General features: G+C 59.1%; 1 protein-coding gene and 1 long non-coding RNA gene across 2 annotated transcripts in view; one reads left to right on the plus strand and one right to left on the minus strand.

Moving 5' to 3' along the window:
* Positions 1–582, plus strand: part of LOC119102288 (transmembrane and coiled-coil domains protein 2) — an 18,741-nt gene extending 18,159 nt beyond the window's left edge. The window contains exon 13 of the mRNA XM_037225654.1: positions 532–582. Within this exon, the coding sequence (XP_037081549.1) occupies positions 532–582 (51 nt within the window). The remainder of the gene's footprint in view (positions 1–531) is intronic.
* A 2,202-nt stretch (positions 583–2,784) lies between these two features.
* On the minus strand, positions 2,785–21,390 carry LOC119103525 (uncharacterized). Its single transcript, XR_005094772.1, has 4 exons — positions 21,258–21,390; positions 6,185–6,326; positions 4,013–4,089; positions 2,785–2,824 (listed from the first exon to the last, which is right to left on the minus strand). It is a non-coding gene; the product is annotated as an uncharacterized LOC119103525 (long non-coding RNA).
* Between the last annotated feature and the right edge of the window lie 3,638 nt (positions 21,391–25,028).

Raw genomic sequence — 25,028 nt, forward strand, 5'->3', positions numbered from 1 at the left:
GCCCGTCAGAGGGGTGGCGGTGGGCAGGGCCGACCGCGGCGGGCAGGGCACGCTGCGCCCCTTAGAGGGGCGACGGCGGTCATGGCCCATCACGGCGGGCAGGGCACGCTCCGCCCGTCAGAAGGGCGACGACGGGCGGGGCACAACCGTCAACGGCCAACGGAAGGCGGGAGTGGTCAGTAGCGCAGACGCGAGGACGGCCACACGACTGACCAGGAGAGACGACGCCGAGTATTTTCAATGGAAGCCTGAGAGGCTGCGACGCTACCAGGCTGACCAATCGCAAACTACCGAATCGACATTGGCTCGGTCGCATTTCGGTTGCATTGTTGAAGCGAACACCATCATCTGGCGCATGAAACGAACTTGTGCTGGCTGTGGAGCGGTCGCATCAGAGTCGGGCGTTTAAGAGCTCCACTACTGAGCCATTTACCCCGCCGTCCCAAGCAACACGGATTGACCTGGGCACAGCGGGCAATCTCTCCAACCTCAGCACCACGTTCACAACAACACTCGCTCTCCTCCCGACAGACCGAGCCCGCCAAAGTCTACAACTTCAGCTCCCACCTGTCCCCGACCTGACCGTCCCTCCCACGCGCGACCTGTCAGTCTGCTGTGCTGGCGGGCCGGTCTGCAGCGACCCTCCTCCAGCCCGGCGACGGACTGACCTGAGTCCGTAACCCACGTCCTTGAGCACTTCCTTGGGCTGACGGTGCGAGAGGCCGCACGTCTCCAGCTCCTTGGCGCGTCGCGTGTACACTTCCAGCTTGCGCTGCTGGTGCGCCATCTGCTGCGCCGCCTTCTGGTTCTTCTTCTCGAAAAGGGCCTTCAGCTTCTGCTGCTGCTGCTTGTCCTGCACGGCTGCCGTCTGGATCAGGTACTCGTTCACGTTGTCTGCGGGTGAGGCACAGCGACAGACAATTAGCGGTGCTCGCGCCCGAGATCGACGATCGAAATAAACGGCGAACGGAGCGGCTCGACAGCGTCTTTGCGAGTGCAGCCGACGAACGCCCGTCGGTCAGTTCATTAAGTTGCGCTCGTCGTTGCAGTTTCCGCTCAACTCTGAGCAATGCGATCGATGCAGTTAACGGAAACACGGCTGAACCATGCCGTGGCGTGGGGTCACGACGAGCGCCGGGCCTCAGGCAGATTGCGAGTCTACGAAACCCGAGCCACCAGACCACAGGGGTCATATCTGGGGGGTACATCGCCGTTATCGCAGTCATCTCGTAAGAAGATTTGCCAGATACATTAAACGGCAACAAGTTGCAGTTCAGTTTGCAATCTTTGAGACATTGCAACACTGCTATTTCGTTCCGCAGGGTGAAATGCAAGACGACTGCGCCAACCAAAGATGAAAGCCAGTCACGCCCCTGTTGGCACTAGCTCAACGCTACTCACAACACTGCCATACAATATCTGTATTACTCAGGCATTGTGTTCCAGGCAAGTGTACCCCATGCGCGGTCAAGACAACACACAGAGCACTGGCTCAGCGCGGCTGGCTGCCGCCGGGGTCTGCCTACCTGTCCCTGACAACACACAGAGTACCTCCAAACGACGCGGCTGGCGCCGCCGGGGTCCTGCCTACGTCCCCGACAACACACAGAACACTGCGTCAACGCGGCTGGCTGCCGCCGGGTTCTGCCTACCGTCCCTGACAACACACAGAGTACTGCAACAACGCGGCTGGCTGCCGCCGGGGTCTGCCTACCGTCCCCGACAACACACAGAACACTGCATCAGCGCGGCTGGCTGCCGCCGGGGTCTGCCTACCGTCCCTGACTCGCTGCTGCTGCTTGATGGCCTCCTTGCAGCGGGCTATCTTGGACTGCACCGTCTCCGTGGCCTCCCGCAATGCGCGCCTCGTCCGGCCGCTCGTGGTGGTCCGGCTCGGTCCGCGTCGGCGGCCGCTCCCACCAGTGGCGTGGTCTGCAGCGCAGGTCAGGTCAGGTCAGGTCAGGTCAGGTCAGGTCACGATGGCCGTCCGGTTGGTCATGTCGGTCTTGGTAGTAGGGGTTTACCCACCGCTCCGACATATTTGGCCCAGCTCGGCCGACCTGTTGTGCAGGGAGGCGGGGGGTACCACAAGTAGCACCAGGCCACGGGACATAGGGTCCTCGGAGAACACGGCGCCCAGTAACCCACCAGGTCGGTGAGTTCATAGCGAGTCAATGGATCGCATGATACGGCCACCGAGGCACGGAGATAGCTGTCCGGCGCCGGGCTGATCTTCCGGCCAGTCAGCTTCGCTATCAGTCAGCCTCGGGGTCCGGCCGCCATTGGCGCTGAGCCGACCGCGGCGCGGCCGTACTGGCGCGGCACCCGGCCGGATCGGCGCGGCACCCGGCCGGATCGGCGCGACACCCGGCCGGATCGGAGCGGCACACCCGGCCGGATCGGCGCGGCACCCGGCCGGATCGGCGCGGCACCCGGCCGGTCGGAGGGGCACCCGGCCGGATCGGCGCGGCACCCGGCCGGATCGGCGCGGCACCCGGCCGGATCGGCGCGGCACCCGGCCGGATCGGCGCGGCACCCGGCCGGATCGGCGCGGCACCCGGCCGGTCGGCGGCAACCCGGCCGGTGCGGAGCGCGGCCGGAGCTGTCCGCCGCGGCGCCGCCACTCACCGACTCGTCGTCATCGGTGCCGCCGTACGGTTCGTCGCCAGAGTCGCCGCGCTGTCGGGCGGGCGTGACGTCCGACTCGGCGCGGCCGCGCCACCCGGCCGGGCCGGCGGCGGCGCCGCGCGGCGAGCGGCGCCGCCGCGGCCGCGCCGGCGTGCTCGCCGAAGCCCCGGACGCCGCCGACTCGGAGCCCCATTTGCTGTCGGCGGGGCGAGCCAGCGGTGAGCGGGGCAGCGCTGGGGGGGTCGCCGACAGAGGGGGGGGGGGGGGCTGGGGAGCAGTGTTTCGCTCAAGTAGATACGCATGAGGCAGGTGGGTCATACAGAGAGCTTTAAGGTGCAATTCACATTCAGTTCGCTACGTCCACCAATTTAGCAGCCCGCATCGTGTCCCCCTTCAGCACGCATTTAAAGGGTAATACACGTAAAATAACCAGCAGAGAATCAAAGTGAGTAAAACAGGTGAACTACGGCATCTGCGACAAAAAGCAGGAAGAGAAATGGCTAGAGCGATCTACGAGACATATAGATACTATTGGCGGTTGTTAATTATCTAAAAGCGCATCCATTGGCTGAATTAACGCCATGATCCAATAGGCTGGCGATACAGCTGACAATAAAACTAACAAACGAGTGGTGAAATCCAGAAAACCAGCCATTGCCCGTCCACCAAACGGCTCAGAGTCGGCTTCTAAGAAGGCTGCGCCGCCTCCGTCGGCAGACCGCCGCGCCGTTATCGGCACGCGCAGCGCGCTGCGTGCGCTCCGGGCTTCCGGAGCCGCCAGCGGCGCGTTATCTGGCTCACCGGGTGCGCCTCGGCGCGGCGACGCACCTGCGAGGGGGCAGCGGGGAGGGGGAGGGAGGGGGGAGCTACGGCCGGGCGGTCCGGCGAGATCGGCGTCACGCCAGCCGAGCGGCGCTCACACACGCCAGGTGCCAGTGACTGTGAGAGGTGAGAGCGTGGGCGAGCACGGGCACGCGGTGCCTAAGGCAGGGTGCTGCGGTCCAACAGGCGTGCTCACTCGGTGCCGGCGAGCGGCGGCGCAAACTCAGACCAGCGGGCTTTGTGACGCGGTGAGGGGCGAGGCTAGGCGGGGCGAGGCGAGGCGCGCCGCGCCGTGCCGTCGGCGGACGGCGCACAAAAACGAGGTGAGCGTCGGCGGACGGGACGCGTGGCGGCGCCGGCCGGCCGGCCCGTGATCGATGCTGCGTGACGGGACGCCGGCGCCCGACAGGCGACCCACGGCGGCTCGGCGGCGATGCGGACGGCAGGCCGGGCGCGTGCAAACCAAACAGAGGAGAGGCGGGGTGGCCGCCCAGCTGCCGGCGGCGGGCGGCTAACGACGCTAGGGCTACCGCTCACACACACACACAAGGCCAGGGCGTACCTTTTGAACAAGGGCAAACTACGCTGTCGGTTCATGTCTGACGGGAGACTAGCATAACTGGCAGCGTCCGAGCAGGACTGTAAGAGGGCGCACAGTGGTCACAGGCTGGGCGCGGCGCGCGGCGGCACTGCCGCACCGCCACCAGCGACGGCCATACGATGCACCCGCCACCCCGTGCAGCGAGCGACACCGCGGCAGCACGCCCCTCACCGACACCAATGGCATCACCCTTCTCCGCCCACTCCGTTTATGGCGAGCGTTTAATTATTTTGTGGTGCTGCACAAAAAGCGAGTTTCCGATGCAAAGCGTGGCGGCCAATCCGGCTAATCGCGTGATCCGCACGACAACCCTGGCACGGAGCCGTCAGTCATGATTTGTCCGCGTGTGCGATGAGAGCAGCCGCCCACGCTGCATTACACCGCGGAATTCACTCGCGCCTGACCACGCCAGGTATGAGCTTCCAAGAAATGGGATTAATCATCGACGCCGCAAAGCCGGCGGTCGCACCTAGGCACCAAAAAGCCCGGAATGCCCTGCGCGCGGGACACCAGCTGATTCGGCACACATGGCAGGTCTGCCACCCCACCACAGGTGGCAGGCCCCGCTAGGTCGGCCGCGCACGGCGCACAGGTGTGGCCGTTCTCCCTGGGCGCGGCTGACGTCACCGCGCCCAGACGTCAGCCAGCGAGGACTGTGTCCGGCGCGGGGGGTGCCGCCCTGCTCCAGCGCTCCCGTGCGTCAGACGTCAGCCGGCGAGGACTGTGCCCGGCGCGGGGGGTGCCGCCCCGCTCCAGCGCTCCCGTACGCCGGCCGGCGCGGGGGGTGCCGCCCCGCTCCAGCGCTCCCGTGCGTCAGACGCTGTCCGGTCCCGCGAAGGGTCCCCGCTGTCCGCAGCCGTGTCCAGTTATGATCCGACACCGAGCCCCCGCTCGCCGGCGTGTGTTCTGGCCAGTGCGGTGTCCGTTGGTACCAATTTGTCGTGTCTGGTGTCTGCGCTCTCTGTCCGTTGTCGGCACACCAATCTGCGTGTGGAGCCCGCCGGGACCCCAGCCGTGGTGGCGCGGTCCCCACTGGCGGCGGCCGCCCGGCCCGCTCGCCGCCGTCGGCTCCCCCAGCCGGCGCCACCGGCCCTCATCGTGCACGGACGCTCGCAGAACGTGCCTGGCCACAGTACAGGGTGGGGAGCGCAGCCCTACGCTCACAACGCACAGACACACGCACGAGTACAGGGAGGTCGACAACACGGTCCGCTGTCCAGGGCGGCCGGTCACGGAGGGGTCAACGTGGCGTGGACGCTCACGCGACTGGGGCTTTGGGGAATGCAGAGGGGGCAGCCGGCCGCTTAACCCAGGGGTGAGGGCCAGACGGTCTCTAATTGGAGGTTGGGACGGTCACAACTGATGGGGACGCCGGCTGAATTGAGGGTGGCCGGTCATTAACCCGGGGTGCGGGGGTGGGTTGGGCGGTCACTGAACTGGGGTGCGGGGATGGGGTGGGCGGTCACTGAACTGGGGTGCGGGGATGGGCTGGGCGTTCACTGAACTGGGGTGCGGGGATGGCGTGGGAGGTCAGTGAACTGGGGTGCGGGGATGGGGTGGGCGTTCACTGAACTGGGGTGCGGGGATGGGGTGGGCGGTCACGGAACTCGGGTGCGGGAATGGGGTGGGCGGTCACTGAACTCGGGTGCGGGGATGGGGTGAGCGGTCACTGAACCGGGGTGCGGGGATGGGGTGAGCGGTCACTAAACTGGAATGTGGGGATGGGGTGGGCGGTCACTGAAATGAGGTGCGGGGATGGGGTGGGCGGTCACTGAACTGGGGTATGGCCGGGTCGGACATTTATTGAGCTGCGAGGTGGAAAGTTACCGGAAGGGAACTGTGGCGGGTGTGGGCGAACAATGGCATGCACAAACACGCTCTACAGATCCGGGGAAGATCGTCGGTGACCTGACATGGGAAACTACGGACCTGATACACACACACTCCCTGACCTGAGGGGGAGGGCGATGGATGACCTGGGGACTGGACCGGAGGCGGGCATTACTGGCCAGAAGCTGGCTGATCAAGTGGGATGGTCAGTAAACGAGGACCAGACGCGCGATGGGCACTGCTGACCTGGAGTGGACGGGGAGAGGTGGCGCTTCTCAGCCAGTTGCCCGGCTGCTCACTCACCTGAGGGTGGCCGGCGGCAGCGGCGGCAGCAGCGGGGCCGGCGACACACTGCGCGAGCGCGACGGACGGCCGCTCAGGCTCAGCTGCTCCATGACGTCAGCGTGCCGCGCGCACCACCGGGGCACTCCCAGCCGGGCATCGCCTGCGGGCCCGGGCGTCGGTCAGCGGCCGTGTGGCGGCGCGGCGCCGCCGGGCGGACGACTGGCCGGCCCGCCGGCCGCGATAGCGCCGGCCGCCGGCCGTATCGGCCCACCGGCTCTCCCCGCGCGCCTCCGTCGGCGGCCGTCGTCGGCGTCGGCCGGCCGTCCGCCGCAGCTGGCGGCCGCGCACGCTCCGGGCCAGGCGCCGCCGCCGCCGACACGTCAGCGGCGCACCGGGCGCCGGCCGGCCGGTCCGGTGCGCCCGCACCGGGCGACGAGCACCGCCGCCAACACGGCACTCTCAAGCCAAGCCGTCCGTCACGAACCGCGACCGCAGACACTTCTCCCAATTCGCCCAAGGATGAGGCAGCGGTGGCTTTATTCGCTTGTGCACACCCGCCGCAGTGCGATCTGGATATCTCCCTCCACAAGCACTTCTTCGTGAAGGTCTTATCCTCTCCTCACCACGCCGCATTACACTGGATTAAATCCCTGAGTACCACGCCTCTGCTCCAAACGAAGACACACGACGCCCGCTGAGTGATCGTGCGACCTGCCGGATGACCCCGGCGACCTCCAGCACTGCCGCTCGTTCGCCGGTGGCGTGGCGGGATGAATGGAGGCCGCCGGCCGACCGCCCCGTCCGGGTCGATGCTGGGCTCGGTCGGCGGGCGTGGCACATATCCGGCCGCCCGGCCCGCCCCGCCAGACGCGCAGTCAGAAGCGGCACCGGACCGCCGCGCTGGCACGGGCAGGACGGCACGCTGAGGTTGTGACCCTCCCAATAAGATACGCACGCATGACGTACTCCGGGACTCCCATCGAACACATGTGGAGGCAGCCGGACCTTCCAGTCCAAAGCAAAGGACCACTGGTCTGCCCCTTCCCACAGGGACGTGGCAGACGCGCCGCTCTGCCCCCGGGCATACCGCAGACGCTGGCTTGTTTTGGAAGGCTCCGAGCATATTTATCAGGAGGCTTATCTTGTCTTCCTGTCTTTGCTACCGAGCGCTGGCGGCCGTCCTCGTCTGACGCACCGGAGTGTTTGACGACGTGGGCATCGTGATTCCATCAACGTGAATCAGGGCTCACGCCGATAACGCGGCTTCTACCCGGCGACGAAATGACTCAGCCCTGGCCTTGTTTGGTAATCCAGCTGCCGACAACCACAAGGACCAATCAGTACCGCTTCAACACGGGAAAGAGGTCCCAAATGTCGTCGCAGCTTAAGCAAGCTGCTTGCCTGGAGTTTTGATAAAACCTGATGCTTGTTATGAGTTGACTGACCACTCGCCCACTCCCTCCTTGACCCTGCGAAGGCATCCGTACAGGCCTGATCAGCTCGGAGACATTACGACATCAGGACGTCTATCACAAGTCTCATCAGCATTACCGGTGATAGGCGGAGCACAATAACAATGAGTCAAACAGATGGAATCCGTGCATTCGGACAAGGAGGCGCACGCAAAAAGCAGCGGCATTAGCTGCAACCGACCAGCAAAAACGATGAGTCAACAGTACCTAATCCGTCGTCTCCACACAAGGATCGGGGACAAGGCGCACAGGAGCCTGCGCTGGGACGGCGCCGCCAACAGACAACAACGTCCGCCAGTGCTGCCCGCATATCTGTTTTGGTCGCCTGCCAGACATCCGCGACCATCAAGCGGCGGACGTTTTTGTCCGCCGGTGATGCCAACGTTTTCCGGGTCTGTGCCGACTCGGCCCCTTCCGATGCGGCCGACTCGGCCCCTTCCGATGCGGCCGACGCAGTCTGGTCACAGCTGTGCAGCTCCACCGCGCGCCGCGTTTGTCCCGCCAGCAGCAGTGCAAAATGCTAAAGGCAGCACTCGTGCGCGGACGGACGTGGCGGTGCGCTTCTGCTGCCCCCTTCTGGGACGGTCAAGAGCATCCCTCCACTTCGGCCACGCCCGCGACACGTGGTGACGTGGCGCACGTGACGACCCGAGACCGGAGACGTCACCGGACAGGGCGCGCGGGCCGGCGGTCGGCCTGCCTCCGGCCGGCTGAACGCTGACGGAGGCGGCCGACTCGTCGCGTCGCAGCCCGAGCGGCGCGCCGAGGCTCGGTCTCCTGTCGCGCCGCGGCCCGCCCCAGCCACATCAAGATACCGGCTCGACGCCAGTCCAGCCGTCAACACGGGGCTTCGGTGTCGGCCAGTCATCAGACACGGCGAAAACGGAGCCCCTCGCACTGACGAAGGCCAATGTCAGGAAAACAGCGGCATCAGCAATGCAACGCCCACACGCAGGCGTGGGTGCAAGCGTCCGACGCAAATCAACGCCCTCCTGTTATGGCTGCACAACCTTGTGACGAGGAAATCAGGACGAGGAAAGCACCCGCGATCAGACCGCCGTGCGCGTTACCGCCCCGCTGTACTGCAGCGCGGTACGCGTTACCGCCCCGCTGTACTGCTGCGCACCGTACGCAGCAGGTGGGCGGTCCGATCACTGTGGCGTTATCGCACAGTCTGCAGCCTGGGCCTCGGCTCGGGTATGACGTGAGCAGCTGACCGAGCAGCCGCCGCAGCGACCCGCCGCCGGCGCCCGCAGGAGCAGGCCACGGGAGCCGGCGGCGGCGGTCCACGGCAGCGTCCCGGCACGGACAGGGGCCCTCGCCGACCGGCGCTCGACGCCGGGCAGTGAGGCCCACCTGCCCGCTGGAGTGGACAGCCCGCAGCGCTCCGGTACGGACAGGGGCCCTCGCCGACCGGCGCTCGATGCCGGGCAGTGAGGCCCACCTGCCCGCTGGAGTGGACAGTCGGCCGGCCGGGCGGAGGGGTGTGTGTGTGTGTGTGTGTGTGTGTATGTGTGTGCAGGGGGGACGTCATCAGGACACATCAACAGGCCGCAGATGTCGGCCCCAGCCGCACACTCAGCTGGCGCCGACAAACGGGGCCAGTAAACAGCCGGCCGGGATCGGGCCGGTGGGGGGGGGGAGGTACTGTAGGATTGGGCCGGTGGGGGAGGGAGGTACTGGTAGGATCGGGCCAGTGGGGGAGGTACAGGGCGGCGTCTCCCCACTGGCAAGGCAGCCTACAGACAGAGTTCGCCGGTTCGGTCCAGTGCGTCACAGCCGCCAGCTGGGCGACCGTGGAGCCGGCGCTCGATCGATGCCAGCGCGAGCCGACGCCACCACAAAGAGCGCCCCTCTCCGACCCCGCCACCAACACCAACGCCAGGGCCCCAACCGTGCGGCACGTGCGGCCCGGCCTGCCGATGCCCCCGTGGCCGGAAGCGAGCGCGCGCGATGGATGCACGCGCCCATCACGCGCCAAGGCTGGAAACGGCGCGGCCGCATCAAGGCCGCGCGCCGCCGCCACTTCCTCGGCGCACGCCGCGCTGACCGCGATATGCCCCCTTCAGGCCGTGACAGGCATACGAGTCGCGCGTGGGTGCGCCCGGCCTCGGCCGGAGTGCGCGTGCACCAGGGCGGTGCGTAGTGACCGCGGCGCGCGCGGCGAGGCCAGGCCGCGGGCTGATACGTGCCGTCACTCTCGGAATAGCTGCAGGGCTTGCAGAATGCGACTGTCAGACGGACAATCGGAGTCGGAGATGTGTCACGAGGGATTCTCGTCAACCAGTTGCACATAGGCATATCTAATCTCCATGAATACCTGGAAAGCGAACCTTCAGCCCACAGAGCTATCCTCCCAAAGTTGGTGCCATATCGTGCAGCCCAGGGGGGTTATTTTCAGCGCAGGCCCACAGACACCGGTAAAAGGCGCGTCACAGAGAAAAAGCCCAAACAACCATCACTGGCCGTTCCTCGAGCGGGACACTTGCGCCCGCGCCACGTCCGGTAGCGGGGACGCACAGCACAGAACAGAGGCCGGCACTGGGACAAAGGTCACGCGCCACGGGCCACCTTCGCGAGTGTCACCACCATTACTGGGCGGCACGGTCCGGGCCGGTCTTCAGCACACCATGCGCGACGTCACGCTCTGGTCAGCAGGCCACCGGGCTGGACCCGGGAGCCCGGCAGTCGTCACGGAGCGAGGACACGGCAACGGTCACGGAGCGAGAGCCCGGCAGCGGTCACGGAGCTGATCACGGTCACACGGCGACTGCCGGACACAGGCACGTGACACATGGCCGCCACGCAGCCAGACGAGGAGAGGCTGGACGCGCGGAGTTTTGGCCCTGGCGCTGGCCGCCGACAAGCTGCCGGCGATCCCCGATAGCTGCAGCTGAATGGCTGGGCTGGGTAACCACCCGTGGTCAACTCAGACCTGCACATCACACATGGGGCGTCGCCCGGCAACACCCAGCTCCTGAAGCCTGCCCGCCGCGCCAGCGCGAGCCGGGACACGTCAGACCCGTGACGCCCCGGGCCGGCGGACGGGCGCAGGGAGGACTCGTGTGGCGCTGAGTGCTGTGGACCAGCTGGACCACAGCGGACGGGAGCGGCACCCCCGGGCGTAGCAGACGAGGCCACTGACGTCTGACGGACGGCCGCTATAAGGGGACGCCTGGGATAAGTGACAGGCGTGGCACCGTTCAGGACCGCCTGGACGGGTGCAGATACCTCTAGAGCCACCACAGCAGCACAGCACGCGGCTGCGACGCGACCGACGGGGTGGCACTCTCGGGCGCAACGGGAGTGCTCGGCGACGCGTGGGACCGCTGCGCGACCGCCGCGCTGGCCGAGAGGCGGCGGGCGCGGCGCAGTGACTGCGCGCACGAGGCGGCCGAGAGGCGACGGGCGCGGCGCAGTGACAGCGGGGACGAGGCGGCCGGAGCGCCGCCGCATGCCGAGCCGGCCGGCTCTCAGCGGCGGGCGCGGCGCAGTGACAGCGAGGACGAGGCGGCGGGAGCGCCGTCGCATGCCGAGCCGGCCGGCTCTCAGCGGCGGGCGCGGCGCAGTGACAGCGAGGACGAGGCGGCAGGAGCGCCGCCGCATGCCGAGCCGGCCGGCTCTTAGCGGCGGGCGCGGCGTAGTGACAGCGAGGACGGGGCGGCCGGAGCGCCGCCGCATGCCGAGCCGGCCGGCTCTTAGCGGCGGGCGCGGCGTAGTGACAGCGAGGACGAGGCGGCGGGAGCGCCGCCGCACGCCGAGCCGGCCGGCTCTAAGCGGCGGGCGCGGCGGCCGATCGAAGCTGCAGGATCGACCGGCGCGCCGCGGCCGTGGCAGACCTCCAGGGGTCGCGGCCGATCTGGGTCAGCGGGCCCGGCCCAGCCCGGTCTGGCCCGGCCACGACGGCGGTCACACACAGAGTCGACAGCACCGGACAGGCGCGGAGGGACGCGGCCCGACACGATCATGTCGGTCGTATGACGAGAAAAGACAACCAGCTGTGCTTCTTTCCAGGCTGGACCAGCGCAGCCGCCAGGCCATCACTCAGTCAGCTGCGCTGAACGGCCTACTGGGGGCAACCGTCTGCCAGGCAGCACCACTACTAAAAGGTCACGCAGAGAACGGGCTCTAGTGCTCTAAAGTCAGACTGTATAAGTCCTGTACCAAGAGCGCATTTCCTGCATGGTTGCTAACGCCATACATGTTTAACCAGTGATTAATCCTCAGATAAACAGAAGATCAAAACCGCGCACAAGTGCGGTTTTGACGCAACACCAGGTATGATCTGGTGAACCCTGTGACTTAAGATATAAAATAATTACTACACAGGGAATGTCTGACTTCGTGTTGGCTGCGACAAACGACATGACGCATGCGTGCCAACTTTGTTCCCTGGCCGATATGAACCTCATATTTAAGTGTTATGATCCGGACAATATACTATCCGTCCACGAAACGGCGTCAGACCCAACAGTGGCAATAGTGCCATCTGACGGCACTGAGTATCAACAAAGCTCACGACTCTTTGAACTGGGAAAATGACCACCTGAACTGACCTGGAGACCACATGACGTCATACTGGACCATCTGCCCTGACGGTGTGGAACACCCGGCATGACAGTGTGAACCATCTGACTTAAGAATGTATGACATATTACTTCACGGGGAATATTTTACTTGGTTTTGGCTGTGACAAATGACCATAGGACTTAAACGCTGCGCGACAGAAGGCCCTTCTGACATGACAATGGAAAATTGTGCCTTGTACCTAACCCGCGAGGCGTTTAATATGACAGATATATGAAGTGAATATGACGTCACATTACACCCGATAGAGGAATAATTGAGCTGCGAGCAGCCGCCCGACCTGAAAACACTACCTGAACAGACAGCAGACCATCCAACCGAACGACCCGCCAGCTGTGTGACGCGGCTGGCCGGCCGTTGACCCGCTCGCAGGGCAGCCCTGCCCGGGCCAACCCTGGCTGGGGTGCACCAGGGACCCGTTCGGCGGAGTCAGCCACGTGTGCCGCCCCGCTCCCCCAGTGGGACGGAGCCCGGTCACTGCCCCAGGCGGCCGCCTGCAGCAGACCCCGGCAGGCGGGCCGCGCGCCACGCGCAGGACAAAGGGCTCTGGCGGGGAGGGGCGCCTGACTCATACGCGGCCCAGCAGGGTAGGAATCAGGCCGCGGCGCCGGTAGGACGGTCTTCAGCCTGCCGTCGCCGGCGGCCGAGCCACGTCAGGCCGCGGCGCCGGTAAGACGGTCTTCAGCCTGCCGCCGCCGGCGGCCGAGTCACGTCAGGCCGCGGCGCCGATAGGACGGTCTTCAGCCTGCCGTCGCCGGCGGCCGAGTCACGTCAGGCCGCGGCCGCAACCCCCCTCGTGACAGGGGATGGCGCCGCAAACCTCCCCGTAACACGGGCCGGCGCCGCGAACCCTCCCCGTGACACGGGCCGGCGCCGCAACCCTCCCCGTAACACGAGCCGGCGCCGCAACCCTCCCCGTAACATGGGACGGCACCGCACCCCTGCTCGTGACACGGAACAGCGCCGCAAAGCTGCCCCGGGCACGGAGCAGCGCCACACTCCTCCCTGTGACACGGAGCAGCGCCGCACCCCTTCCCGTGACACGGGACGGCGCTGCACCCCTCCCCGTTACACGGAGAGGTGCTGCACCCCTTATGACACGGAGCAGCGCTGTACCCCCTCCCGTGACACGGAGCGGCGCAGCAATCCTCCCTGTGACACGGAGCAGCGCCGCACCCCTTCCCGTGACACGGAGCGGTGCCGCATCACTTCCCGTTACACGGAGCAGCGCCGCATCACTTCCTCGTCCGCGATACAGCGCCGCGTGTCACTCACCAGTTTCTCGCATGCTTGTGAAACCTAGTCACAGTGCTCACCCCTTTAATCCCATTCCGTCAGACCGCGATAGCAACCGCTGGCATCTCCCCAAGTGCCAACGCCCTGGGACCGGCAGCGGTCCGTCTGCCGGCCCGTGACCACGGCCGGCCACCTCGCGCGCGTTTCCGCGGGAGCAGATCACGACTGCGCCGGGTCAGGCCCGGCGCAGTGCCCGTTAGCCGGCACGGTAGCGCCGGTCTGCCGCTTCTCTCGCCCCGGGCCGGCGCCGGCCCACCGAGCCGCCACCGTTCACACAACGGCGCCGACGACTGCTCACGGCAGCGCCGCTCACGCGCACGGCGTGAAGTCACGGGCGCGTGACGCCGCCCCGCCGCCTGAACGGCCGCACGGCGGCGCGGTGGCGAAGAACGCAGAACAGTTAAGCACACGGAGCGCACGCGGACCAGCACACGGACCAGGGCAGCCGAGACGTTCGAGTGCCAGGCCGCTGCGGCCGTCGAGATGTGGGCCAGGCCCGCAGGCGTGAGGCGTGTGCGGGCGAGCAGGCAGAGGGCCGTGCTTCAGCGGACATGCCGGCGGCAGGCAACACAGGCACGAGCCGGCTGGCAGCGGCCAGACACGCGGAGAGATGGCCGACAACGACCACAGCCGGGCTGGGTGAAAACGGCTGCAGCCGGCGGAGCAGCCTGGCCGGAGCAGCGGCGCCCGGCCCATTTACCTCCGTTAGCGTCATGGCGACGGCAGCCGGCCAACAGATGATCAACTCTCGGCCACATGACGCGGTGGACAAACGGCAACAGACTATGACCACCAAGGCCTCACCAGTGTACCAGCAAAGAAGGCATGATTGGTCGCTGCCGCAGTAAAGAGCGGGGAGACAAGGAAGGGAGACCACGAAAGGACGAGAGAAGAGGATGAGAAATTCACGCATAATTATTTTATCAGAACTAGATGTACTCGACAAACATGGACGTAACAATGCCACGGAGCACATTCGCCGCACGTGAGGCCTCAGTAGTCGCTGCAGGGTAACTCTGCCCCGTACAGCCAGTGGCCCAGCGACCCCACAGTTCTCGTCACACCAGTGGACGCGCACTCCTCCCGCAGAGTCCGCCGCCCACGTCCCGCCGTGCTCGTCGGCGGCTCACCTGCGGTGCCGACCATAGCGGCCTGACGGCGGCGGCGGCGACGGCGCGTCCTCCCCGGCCCGCCGCTGGTCCGCTACTGACGCCGCGCGCCGCCGCGCGCCGCCGCGCGCGTGGCAGCGGCGCCGATCGGTCGGCGGAGGACGCGCCCCGGAAGCGGACGTTCGGCGCGGCCGCCGGACAGTCGGACAAGGGCAGGCCAGGACCGGGCCGACAGCGCCGCTGCCGGCCGGCGTCCGCGGCGTGTCGGCGCCGCCGGCCTGAGCCTCAAACAGCCGGCACGGACCGACGGGAGCGACGGCGTCGCACGCCCCGGCGGCGAGCGGCCACTGACCGCCGATAAGACGGCACACCCGGAGCGACGGCGGCCCCCGAGAGCCTGACACCAAGCGTGTCACTGAGTATACTTCTAGGCGCTCGGGTCCATTCAAAAATTTACGGTCTCCATAGGACGACAGCGACGGATGGGAAAATGGCATCAAAGTGTCCAAAATCGATATTGGGCCAGACTTGTGGTCAACTTAGGCTGAAGTGCGAATCGACTAGGGAGCGAACCAACTTGCCATTGAGCCGGGATGGCAGCGCATCACGTGCGCCCTTCTGGTGCATCAGAGCAGGTGGTGTCAGTCCACCAAGTCATTCGAGAGTCGGCTGCCGTCCACACCGGAACAGAACACAGGACACAGGACACAGGACACAGGATACAAGTCCACAATCGGACGCAGGCATGCTACAGCTTACGTGTGCAGCGAATGGAACACCGCCATATATAAAACCGTCTTGTCGGAGCAAGTGTCCCATGAAAGGCTGTGAACCATATCCAAATGACGGTCTCCTACAGCATTGTCGCCGGAATCGACGTCACCGGACCCGCTTCCGAACTCTGTTCCTGTCTCACTGAATCAGAATCAGAACTGACTCATGTGTTGTGTCACTCTGAGTCAGGGTCGGAAGCAACCGCATCCACCGTGAATTGGAGTCAGAATAAGTTTCTTCATAGCAACACTACGAGTTGAAAGTTTGTATGTTAAGTTACCGACCGTCATCAAGACACCAGGAAGCACTGGTTTACACGACGTTGCTATGGTAAATGACGGCTATATCGACAGTACGCAGTATTTCTGGCTGTACTCATCCTCAGGAGATTCCTGAGGATGAGCAAAGATAGAAATATGAAGCACCGTCACTATTATCACCAGTTAGCATCGCAACGTCGCTTCAAAAGTACCTCCTGATATATTGAAGGTCGCCGGCGTACGAAATGTCGACTCATACCAACAAACCAGGAGCTGGAGGCTTGTCTTCACCATATCAAGCACATCCATAACGCAATATCAAACATAATTTGGGCTGACGCATGCGTCGTCATCTCCTGGCAAAAGTCGCCTGTGGCTCCTGCGAGCGAGGGAAGGAGAGCAGGTGCAGCTGCCGCTCTGGGGGAGGGACAGCAGCCCCCGGGACGGATCCCCTGCGCGGACTGAAACCCAGCTAGTCGTATAAAAAGCGGCAGGTATCCTGTATTCCGCCAGATGCATGCAGCAAGGTGCGGCAAAAACACGCCAGAACACTCTGACAACAGGAGCTTCGGCCGCTGACCACCCCGTAACATAACTAGAGCACGGCAGAGGCCACCCAGCAACATACTGGACCACACTGGTACACGCATTGTTCAGGGTCGCACGCTTTGTTCCTTGCAACAGCCTGGGGCACCACTTGCGTAATCAACATCGCGCCATTTGCGCCTGCCACGTCAGATTCGATCGACTGACAAAAAACTTCCCAAACACTGACGGACGCTGTTTAGGTTGAGAGCAAGCAGTCCGTCTAATGAGTATCGCACGTCGCAGCCAGACGCGGAGTGGCCGGCTCCATCAGTTCGAGACCCTCCGTACCAGCTAACCCAGCTGGTTAAAGGTCAGTCAGCGAGGGAATCGAATCACGCTCTCAATGCATGCAAGAGAGGAGACGGAATACAGTGCGGCGCTCGGCACGAGCATAACAGATAGAGATGACCTAACCGATTTTGATTTCTGAGGACGGGATAAGGACGGGGAGGGAGGAGAAAAAGAGAGGGAGAGTGAGAGTGAGAGTGAGAGGGAGAGGGAGAGGAAAAGGAAGAGGGACAGGGGGAGGGGGGAGAGGGAGAGAGGGAGAGGGGGGAGGGAGAAGAGAAGGAGAGGAGAGGGAGAGGGAGAGGGAGAGGGAGAGGGAGAGGGGGGAGGGAGAGAGGGAGAGGGAGAGAGGAGGGGAGAGGGGAGGGAGAAAGAGAGGAGGGAGAGGGAGAGGGAGAGGGAGAGGGAGAGGGAAGCCTCCCAGCCTTCCCCGCCTTCCTGCCGTCTCCACTTAGCCAAGTGCATACAGCCATTACCGTACTTTGTTATGCATCAATTATTTGTCGATCAATAAAATAGCACATCCCTGTAACAAACGCAGTGCATCCCCGTGATATGCATGTTACAACACTATTCCATATCTGACGTGCCAAAAGCAGACATAGTATGACATTTCCTTGCATCCAGCTTTGAAGGTTGAGTATCCATTATTAAATGCTTTCCGTCCGAAATTTACATTTTTTCTGGTCGCGATGCTGACTACGGACTGTCCGCTGTGTAATCAGGCCGACTGGGCGCCCGTCGACGGCCGGACGGGACGCACCCGCCAGCTGCTGCGCGTGTCAGCTGGCCCGCTCCTCCCTCGGATCCACGGCCAGAGTGTGGTACGGGTACAGACCCCATACCGACCCGTATTCACAACAGCACCCCAGCCTGACCTCCTTCGGTCCTGGGGCGCCATACACGACAGGCACTGAAATCTGTGGCCTTTGGAAAGAACTTCTCGGAAGTTGCACTTTTGCTGTCACTGGACAAGAAAATAGGCCGTGTTTCTGTTTGAAACTGACTGTTTCAAGGGCAAAACATGTTTTTTCCCCAATCAATATCAAACTTTGAAACTACATCAGCCGACACGGACAGAATCCGGACGCGAAGACTTCCGACCAGCGGCAGGGTAACGGGCCGCCAGTGCTGACAGGACGGGAAACGGACAGAACCGACCGCTCCGCTCGAAACACGCGTCCAGACGGACATTGGTGTGGGTGGACGTGGCGGATGGGTGGACGATGGGTGGACGAGTCCCGGGTGGACGTGGCGGACCACCCGTGACGCGTCACTACTGGGCCGCCACCCGGGGACCGCGGCCGGCCGACCCGACCACCCCGCTGGGGTCCGGCGGCACGCGTGCGTGTGTGCGGGTGGTCAGTGACCTGCGAAGCGACTGCCAGCCAGCCGGCCGGCAGGCCCACGCTCGGTGGAGGGAGACAGGCCTGACTCGGACTGGCAGCACAAAGGAGGCGACTGTGTTAATAGGCTGTTCGCCCGGAACAGGTCATCGGCTGATGGCGGGGGGGGGGGGGGGGGGGGGGGGGGGGGGCTCCGGAAGAGAACGAGGCGGATGGTCCCGCCGCGAAAGCTTATTGACTGTGTGTTCAGCCTGCATTTATTTAGGCATTTAGTGCCCAGAAGTTCGTCGCAGCTGCTACTTGCGTTATCACAGAAGTTCGGAGAGCAGCTAAAGGGTCTCATTTCCCTTAAAATGTGTTTTCAAGTCATGAATCATGACAAATTGTCACCCCTTCAGCCCCTACAAAGTCAATTCCACAGTATCTCTGATTGTATGAGCTTCTCCATCCAAGGCCAAAACATCACCTTGTTAAACAAAATGTCTATTAGCACCATAGCACCTGTGTCCATGGCACCTTAGTGCCATCTATATACCATATACATAGTACCATATATATCACCATAGCACCATAGTCAGAAGGGTCATTCCATTCTGAAGGCAGTCACGACGGCATGACCCTTCATGGAATGACACAGCTCTAGCAGGGCTGCTCTAGCTGGTGGCAGCTGCATGCCCTCAGTGTGTCCTGTCTTTACTTGGGGTCTCTTAAACATGATTTGGGTGCCTGAGGTTCTACATGTTCCTCAGCATTGTTGGTGTCCCCCTTACCATCATTTGAGTTTATGTGGTGTTTTTGGTGCCATCCTGTTGAGACACCACAAAAAGTATGTGCACTTTGTTTGGGCTGAGAGTTATGCCCAGGTCTTCATCCTCAACATTTTATTTTTATTGCTGTGTCAGGTGATAGATGTGCAACAGAGAGCAATACAAAACTATGAATTCTCTGGGTTCTATCAGTTCCTGTCCTCTTCCAATCCCTTGGCAACCTGCCTTTGCAATGGGATGGACCATGGACCATATGCCTTCCCTGTGCTACTAGGCCTCTGTAACCATCCAACAACCCTTCAGTGTGTGGACCAAATTCAACTCAACCATTTTTCAAGAGACAGAACCCATTGAAAAATGGTAGTGGTTGAAGGTCTTTCTGCTGAATACCATGCTTTTGGCATTGCTATATTTGGGGATATACATATACATATATATATATATATATATATATATATATATGTATATAATATATATATATATATATATATATATATATATATATATATATACATATATATATATATACCCCCAAATATAACAATACCAAAAGCATGGTATTCAGCAGAAAGACCTTCAACCACTACCATATATATATATATATATATATATATATATATATATATATATATATATATATATATATATATATATATATCTATCTATCTATCTATCTATCTATCTATCTATCTATCTATCTATCTATCTATCTATCTATCTATCTATCTATCTATCTATCTATCTATCTATCTATCTATCTATCTATCTATCCATCTATCTATCTATCTATATCTATATCTATATATCTATATACACCAATATTACAAGTTTTATACAAAATTTAGTTCATTCAGACCTCTTCTTGCTTCCAGGGCACCTGTAATGTGATGGCAGAGGCTATATGGTTCCCTGCTTACTTTGCTGCTCACTGCTTCTGCATACCTTGCCATGCCAGCTTGCCCAGCAAGGACTTACACTTGCTTCACCACAAAGAATGGATGTTAAATTTGCAGGATCCTTTGGAGAGGCTGGTGTTGTTTTATACAGTTGAAAACAGTTCTCTGGTGTCACAATCTCCACTTACTGGGGTTGTATTTGGTAGGGTGGACATACTGTTATTATGTAAACCCCATTGATTGGTAGGCATGCACACAATTACCACTTTACAGGTGGTAATGTCTGTGGGAACAGCAAACAGGCTCTGCTGGATAGCAGACAAATCTCATCAAGATGGCACTGGTCCAGAGATATTCCTGGTGTTAAGCAGTGGTCCTGGAGTCCTGTCCTGTCCTGGCTCTGACTGATCCTGATCCTGACCAAACAGTTCTGATGAATGTGAATGGTGTTGTCACCCAAACACAGCGGTGTGAATCGCCCATTATCTAGCAGAACCGGTTTACTGTTCCCAATGATACTGCCACCTGTAGTGAGGTAATTGTGCATATGCCCACCAATCAATGTGCTATAAACTGTTGTTATGTAAAGCCATCATGCAAAATCATAGACTATCTACTTCATAAGCAATCTGTCAAGAATGTGTGCCAATACCTACCTCAAGCAGCCCTTTGTGTCTGGTTACAGTGCTGCCCCCCAACCAGAACTCTTATCCCAGTCTGCACCATTGGTGCCTACAAATATAGACCACAACACTAAGAGCATAAACAAACAATATGCAACATATTTTCTGCTGCTTTTCACTTCTTTAAAACACTGATTTATGGTTCGTTTCTATGTTTTAACAACTGGCTTAGTGCCAGTCATAAAACACACTCAGTCACAGCACATGCTATTGACAGTCCATTATTGGTCAAAACAATCTTATGGATCACCCCTACCTTATTCCATAAAATTTGAACTCCAAAGAAAATGGAATGGGAACATCATACCAGTCTTTCAACACTGGGAACCATTAAATGAGATTCACAAGTGTCTGCCTAAATCAAGGAAGCTGGTAAAGATGGCTTATTGAGCTGCAAAAAAAAACAAAAGAAAGCTATAAAAATGATTCCTACCATAAAAATAATCATTTCAGCATTTCCAATCACATATAACCAATAAACAATATTGATACTTCAACTTAAGGGTAACTGAGTCCCACACATCAAACACTTGATGAACACAACAATTCTGGAGCTGATCATAATATTCCACATGGAGATCAATGAATGAGCTACAATGAATGAGCTAGACACATTGAAGATGTATTTGCACAACAACATTGCATTAGTTTTGTATGAAATTCATTCAATTCAGACCATTTCAAGAAGAATGAAGCCTGTGCTGGCAACATCCTCATGCCTAGCCTTTGACCTCGAAAGGCATTTTGCCCCGTGTCCTTGTGTGCACTACCACACCCCCTATGCCAATTTTTTTTCGAAATTAGGACGCCCGACTAAATGCGATGCTTTATTTTCCCAAGCTAGGCTGATCAAGAATGGTCTGATATGACCCCACACAGAGCGACGGCATGCATGGCCCAAGCATGTCACAGAATCTGGCAACTGAATGTGAAGTAAAAAGGCGAAGAAATCAAACCTATCGGCAAGCGCCTACTGTTTGCTTGCCGGTGTGCAGCAGCGCAAGGCTTCAAAGACAACTACGTACCTTCCTAGGGGCTGAGCAATTCTTGTCCTATCTCGATACGTCTCGTGCAGATTTCAGGATTTAAGGAAAATCCGAGAATTGAGCAAAATTGACCTCCGAACAACGACACCCTCCCACCGCCCAAGGCCGTATGAGGAGGGCAAGACAATCCGCCGATTTGAACGCCCGATCCGCTTGACGTCAGCGTGACGTCATTGGAGCCCTACCTCGGCGCGTAATATTCGGAACCATATGGTACACTCACTGTACGCTAGGGTGTGTCGTCAATCATAACATCTTATCGGAGTATGAAAAAGTGATGCTGATGGTGAAGAACATCACATCTCACTAACTTTGAGAGCAGGAATTTACGAGACCGGGACCTACAGGCCTAGTGGCCTTTTATAATTCCCGATCACCATAACGTAAGGTGAGGTAAGATAAGGAATTAGTAATTGTTGAGCGCGAGCCGACTTCCATTTTTCCATCTGTCAACAGTGGTGCCACCCTTATTGGCAATATTTCCGAAGCGAGCATCATTGTTTTATTATTCTGATACAGGTTGTAAACTAAGCTATGTCTCAGGGTGAACTGTTGATTATAGATGGGAAATAACACAAAACTGTAGGCTTGGCCTGCATTCAACGCTTCTTAACGGATTCACAAACACAAAAACATGCACATTCATTCATCTCCAACATACGGTAATTCCTGGCGCCGGCACTGGCAGACAGAGAACGCGAGTTGATGAATGAACGGGCAAGGTTGCGGCGATGGAGCAGAACAGTCGGGTCACTCCAACTCGTAGACAGGCCGCACTCACCCCGGTCTATGCGGACCTGAGAGGCTCTCTGTGAACGCTTAGGTACCAGGTTAGGTCTCCGTTGGACAAACAACTTCTTCAAAACATTTTTAGACATTTTGGGGGGCCTCAAACATTTTCTGGCATTGTTTTCGGACAGACATTTTCCTCTTGGATATCGGTGTTACAATAAACTTTTCATCAAATCATTCCTTTGAATTACTTATGACCTGTCAAACGATCATGCTTTTGGACGTATAAACAACGTTGGCGATGGATGCTTTTTGGACGCATAAACAACGTTCGCAACGGTGATATCACAAACGCCTTTAAATAACATGTTTTGTAAAGTCACATTACTGTAAGTATTTTGATGAAATGACGAAATCTTATATTTTCAACAACAAATAAATGTCACTAAAACAAATGCATAACTACATATTGCATAATCAAGTATATGACCGCAGCCCAAAATAGTGTAATTCAGTCGGCGACCACAACACAGTTTGGTCGTAGATGACGCTCAAACCTAAAATCGCAAAGCATTAGTAGCACTGAAATCAGTGGGCACTTCTGGATCTCCGAGAAGGAAATCGATCTAGCTAAAAAAAATACGCATCTTGTGTGTTTAGTCCCGTAAAAAAAATATTAGCATGCAGCGCACGAAAAATCACATTCCAATACAAATCTAGAGAAAACCTCATGTGGTGACACACCCTCCTGTTCGCCTGTTACTTACACTCGCGTTGCATACAATCTTACGAGTGAATAAGCGTCCTTTGCGATAACGATGCTGCGAGATGCCATCGTGTAAAGAATGACCTAGGTAAAATTGCACTTCTTGGAATCGGTTGCGGGGGGGGGGGGGGGGGAGGAGGAGCTGAGCCCATAAAGGTAACAACCTACCAAAAACCTTATTTCTCCCCGGATCTCGACCACTTTATTTTTGGTTCCGTATGTAACACATAAGAATATTGTTGATGGCCGATTAAAACAACTCAATTGTAATACCAATCAGGAATAACTTCCTATTTCCAGCTGACGTAATTGGATGTTTTTGAAAAGGTTAGAGTGCAGTGAAAGTTACATAAAAAACATCGAAGCAAAACGACCCGACACGATCAGCGAAAATCGCTCGTTGTTCATCGAAGGGGCCCAAGGAACACAAAATCCGTTTATGCAGAATGGAGTGGCCTGATACGTACAGACGGAATGGCTGCGACAACTCTTCCGTGTACACTACCGAGATGAAACTATATTCAAAGACCAAAGATGACACCAAAGTTACAAAACTATCGTAGCGGAGAATCGAAGCCGGAGATGTGGGTCGAAAGGCCGGTGGAGGAGATCTGGACAACATTTGTTTCTGAATAACGTTTATTTCATAGGAGTCCAAGATAGATGCGTGTTGAAACATCGAGAGTTCATAAACGTGCAATGATCAAAACGTTCAAAATCTCTGCATCCAACGTTCGTGATAGCCAAAAATCGCACAATGTTTCTGGATAGAGAAGAATCCAGTACGCAAGCTCGTAGCACCCAAAATAGCAACATCCAAAGTTCATAACATCCAGCGTTCGCGACGGCCGTTAGTTGGAGGGCAGTGTCAATCACGTTAATCAATTGGACGTCATGGTCGCTGGATGTTACGAATATTGAATACTGGGATTTGGGGCGTTGCGAGCTTAAATGCCATAAACTCCGTCAATGGGCACGGAATTGGACGTATTTTGGGTATTATGAACATCGGATGTTGTGTTTAGGATGATAAGAGCACTGGTCGCTACGATCTTGGACGTTTTTATGGTTCCCCTCCCTGCGCCTCGGTGCGGAGGAGAGTCGAGAAAAACGGGCGGGGCCATGGGACCGACGCATGCGTGGTGCGCAGCCGAGGTGTCGTCCAGGCGGCTCCGCACCCCGCTCGGGATTCTGATCACTTAAAAAGGCGGTTTGAGCGGCCTGGAGATATACACCACAAGACTGTCTCGAGAAACAAGTCGATGACTGGAAGGACGAAGAAGGTACAGGATGGTGACCGGGTGAGTCATCAGGTGGCCGCCTTGGACAACGGCGCGACCAGCGCTTAAACACTGTTGAGAAGTTGGTGCAATCGGGAGAGTCATTCAGCTCCTGGTATTTTACGGTTAGGAGTCGGATATCGACCTTCGGTATACCAGGAAGTACTCAAAATGACTCGGACAACCAAGCCTTTCTTCTGTTCGGACAACTCGACATTTTCAAGCTCTGTTCATTGCTAGATTTCTCTGCAAAACTACATCTACACCGCACCTGCAATTCATCCCCTTTGAACACGTCGCGCAAAATGTGTCGATTTCATTCCTCCACACCCTCGCTGTGGAACAAGTAGGTGAAAGATATGCAACCGAACCGCACTTTAAAACCGTTGCCCCCCCCCCCCCCCCTCCTTCACGCTGAATTACGGCGGTGCGTGTAAGCATGTTCTGATCCTCAGTCGTGTAAGCGTAGTCACACAATCTTTTCCGTGAGAACAGATATACGGAGTACCGAATGAAGTCTGCCGTCTGTGCTGCTCGTCTCCGATTCAACGGCACAACGCGTAGGCAGAAAACTCGCAAGAAGTCGAAAGTGTCATGTAAAAGCCCGTTTGTAAATGACGAACTGTGCAAACAGGTGAACACCGTCGTGTCATCGAGCGGTTTGCACAGCATAAGGTAGCGCAGACTGGGATCCTGGTATGAAGTCCATGCGGGTCCGGTGTGCCCACAAGACCCCGGTGTGACCTGACGCGAGTAAGGTATGTCACGCGTGCGCCAATCGGCTGAAAGGAAAATGCTGGCCACATGCTGGAGGAGGGAATCTGGTCCACTCGGACACGCTGCGGAACCCAGCCATGTAAGCCCCGATAATAGACCGCCGAATCGCGGAAGTGGAACGACTCAGAACCACACGGTCGACGCCTGAGCAGTTAGTGCAGTTAGTCTTGTCCGGTGAGGTGGGATGTGACTGAA

The sequence above is a fragment of the Pollicipes pollicipes genome, unplaced genomic scaffold (genome assembly GCF_011947565.3).
Source record: "Pollicipes pollicipes isolate AB1234 unplaced genomic scaffold, Ppol_2.1 Scaffold_5724;HRSCAF=6776_pilon_pilon_pilon, whole genome shotgun sequence".
Lineage (NCBI taxonomy): Eukaryota > Metazoa > Arthropoda > Thecostraca > Pollicipedomorpha > Pollicipedidae > Pollicipes > Pollicipes pollicipes.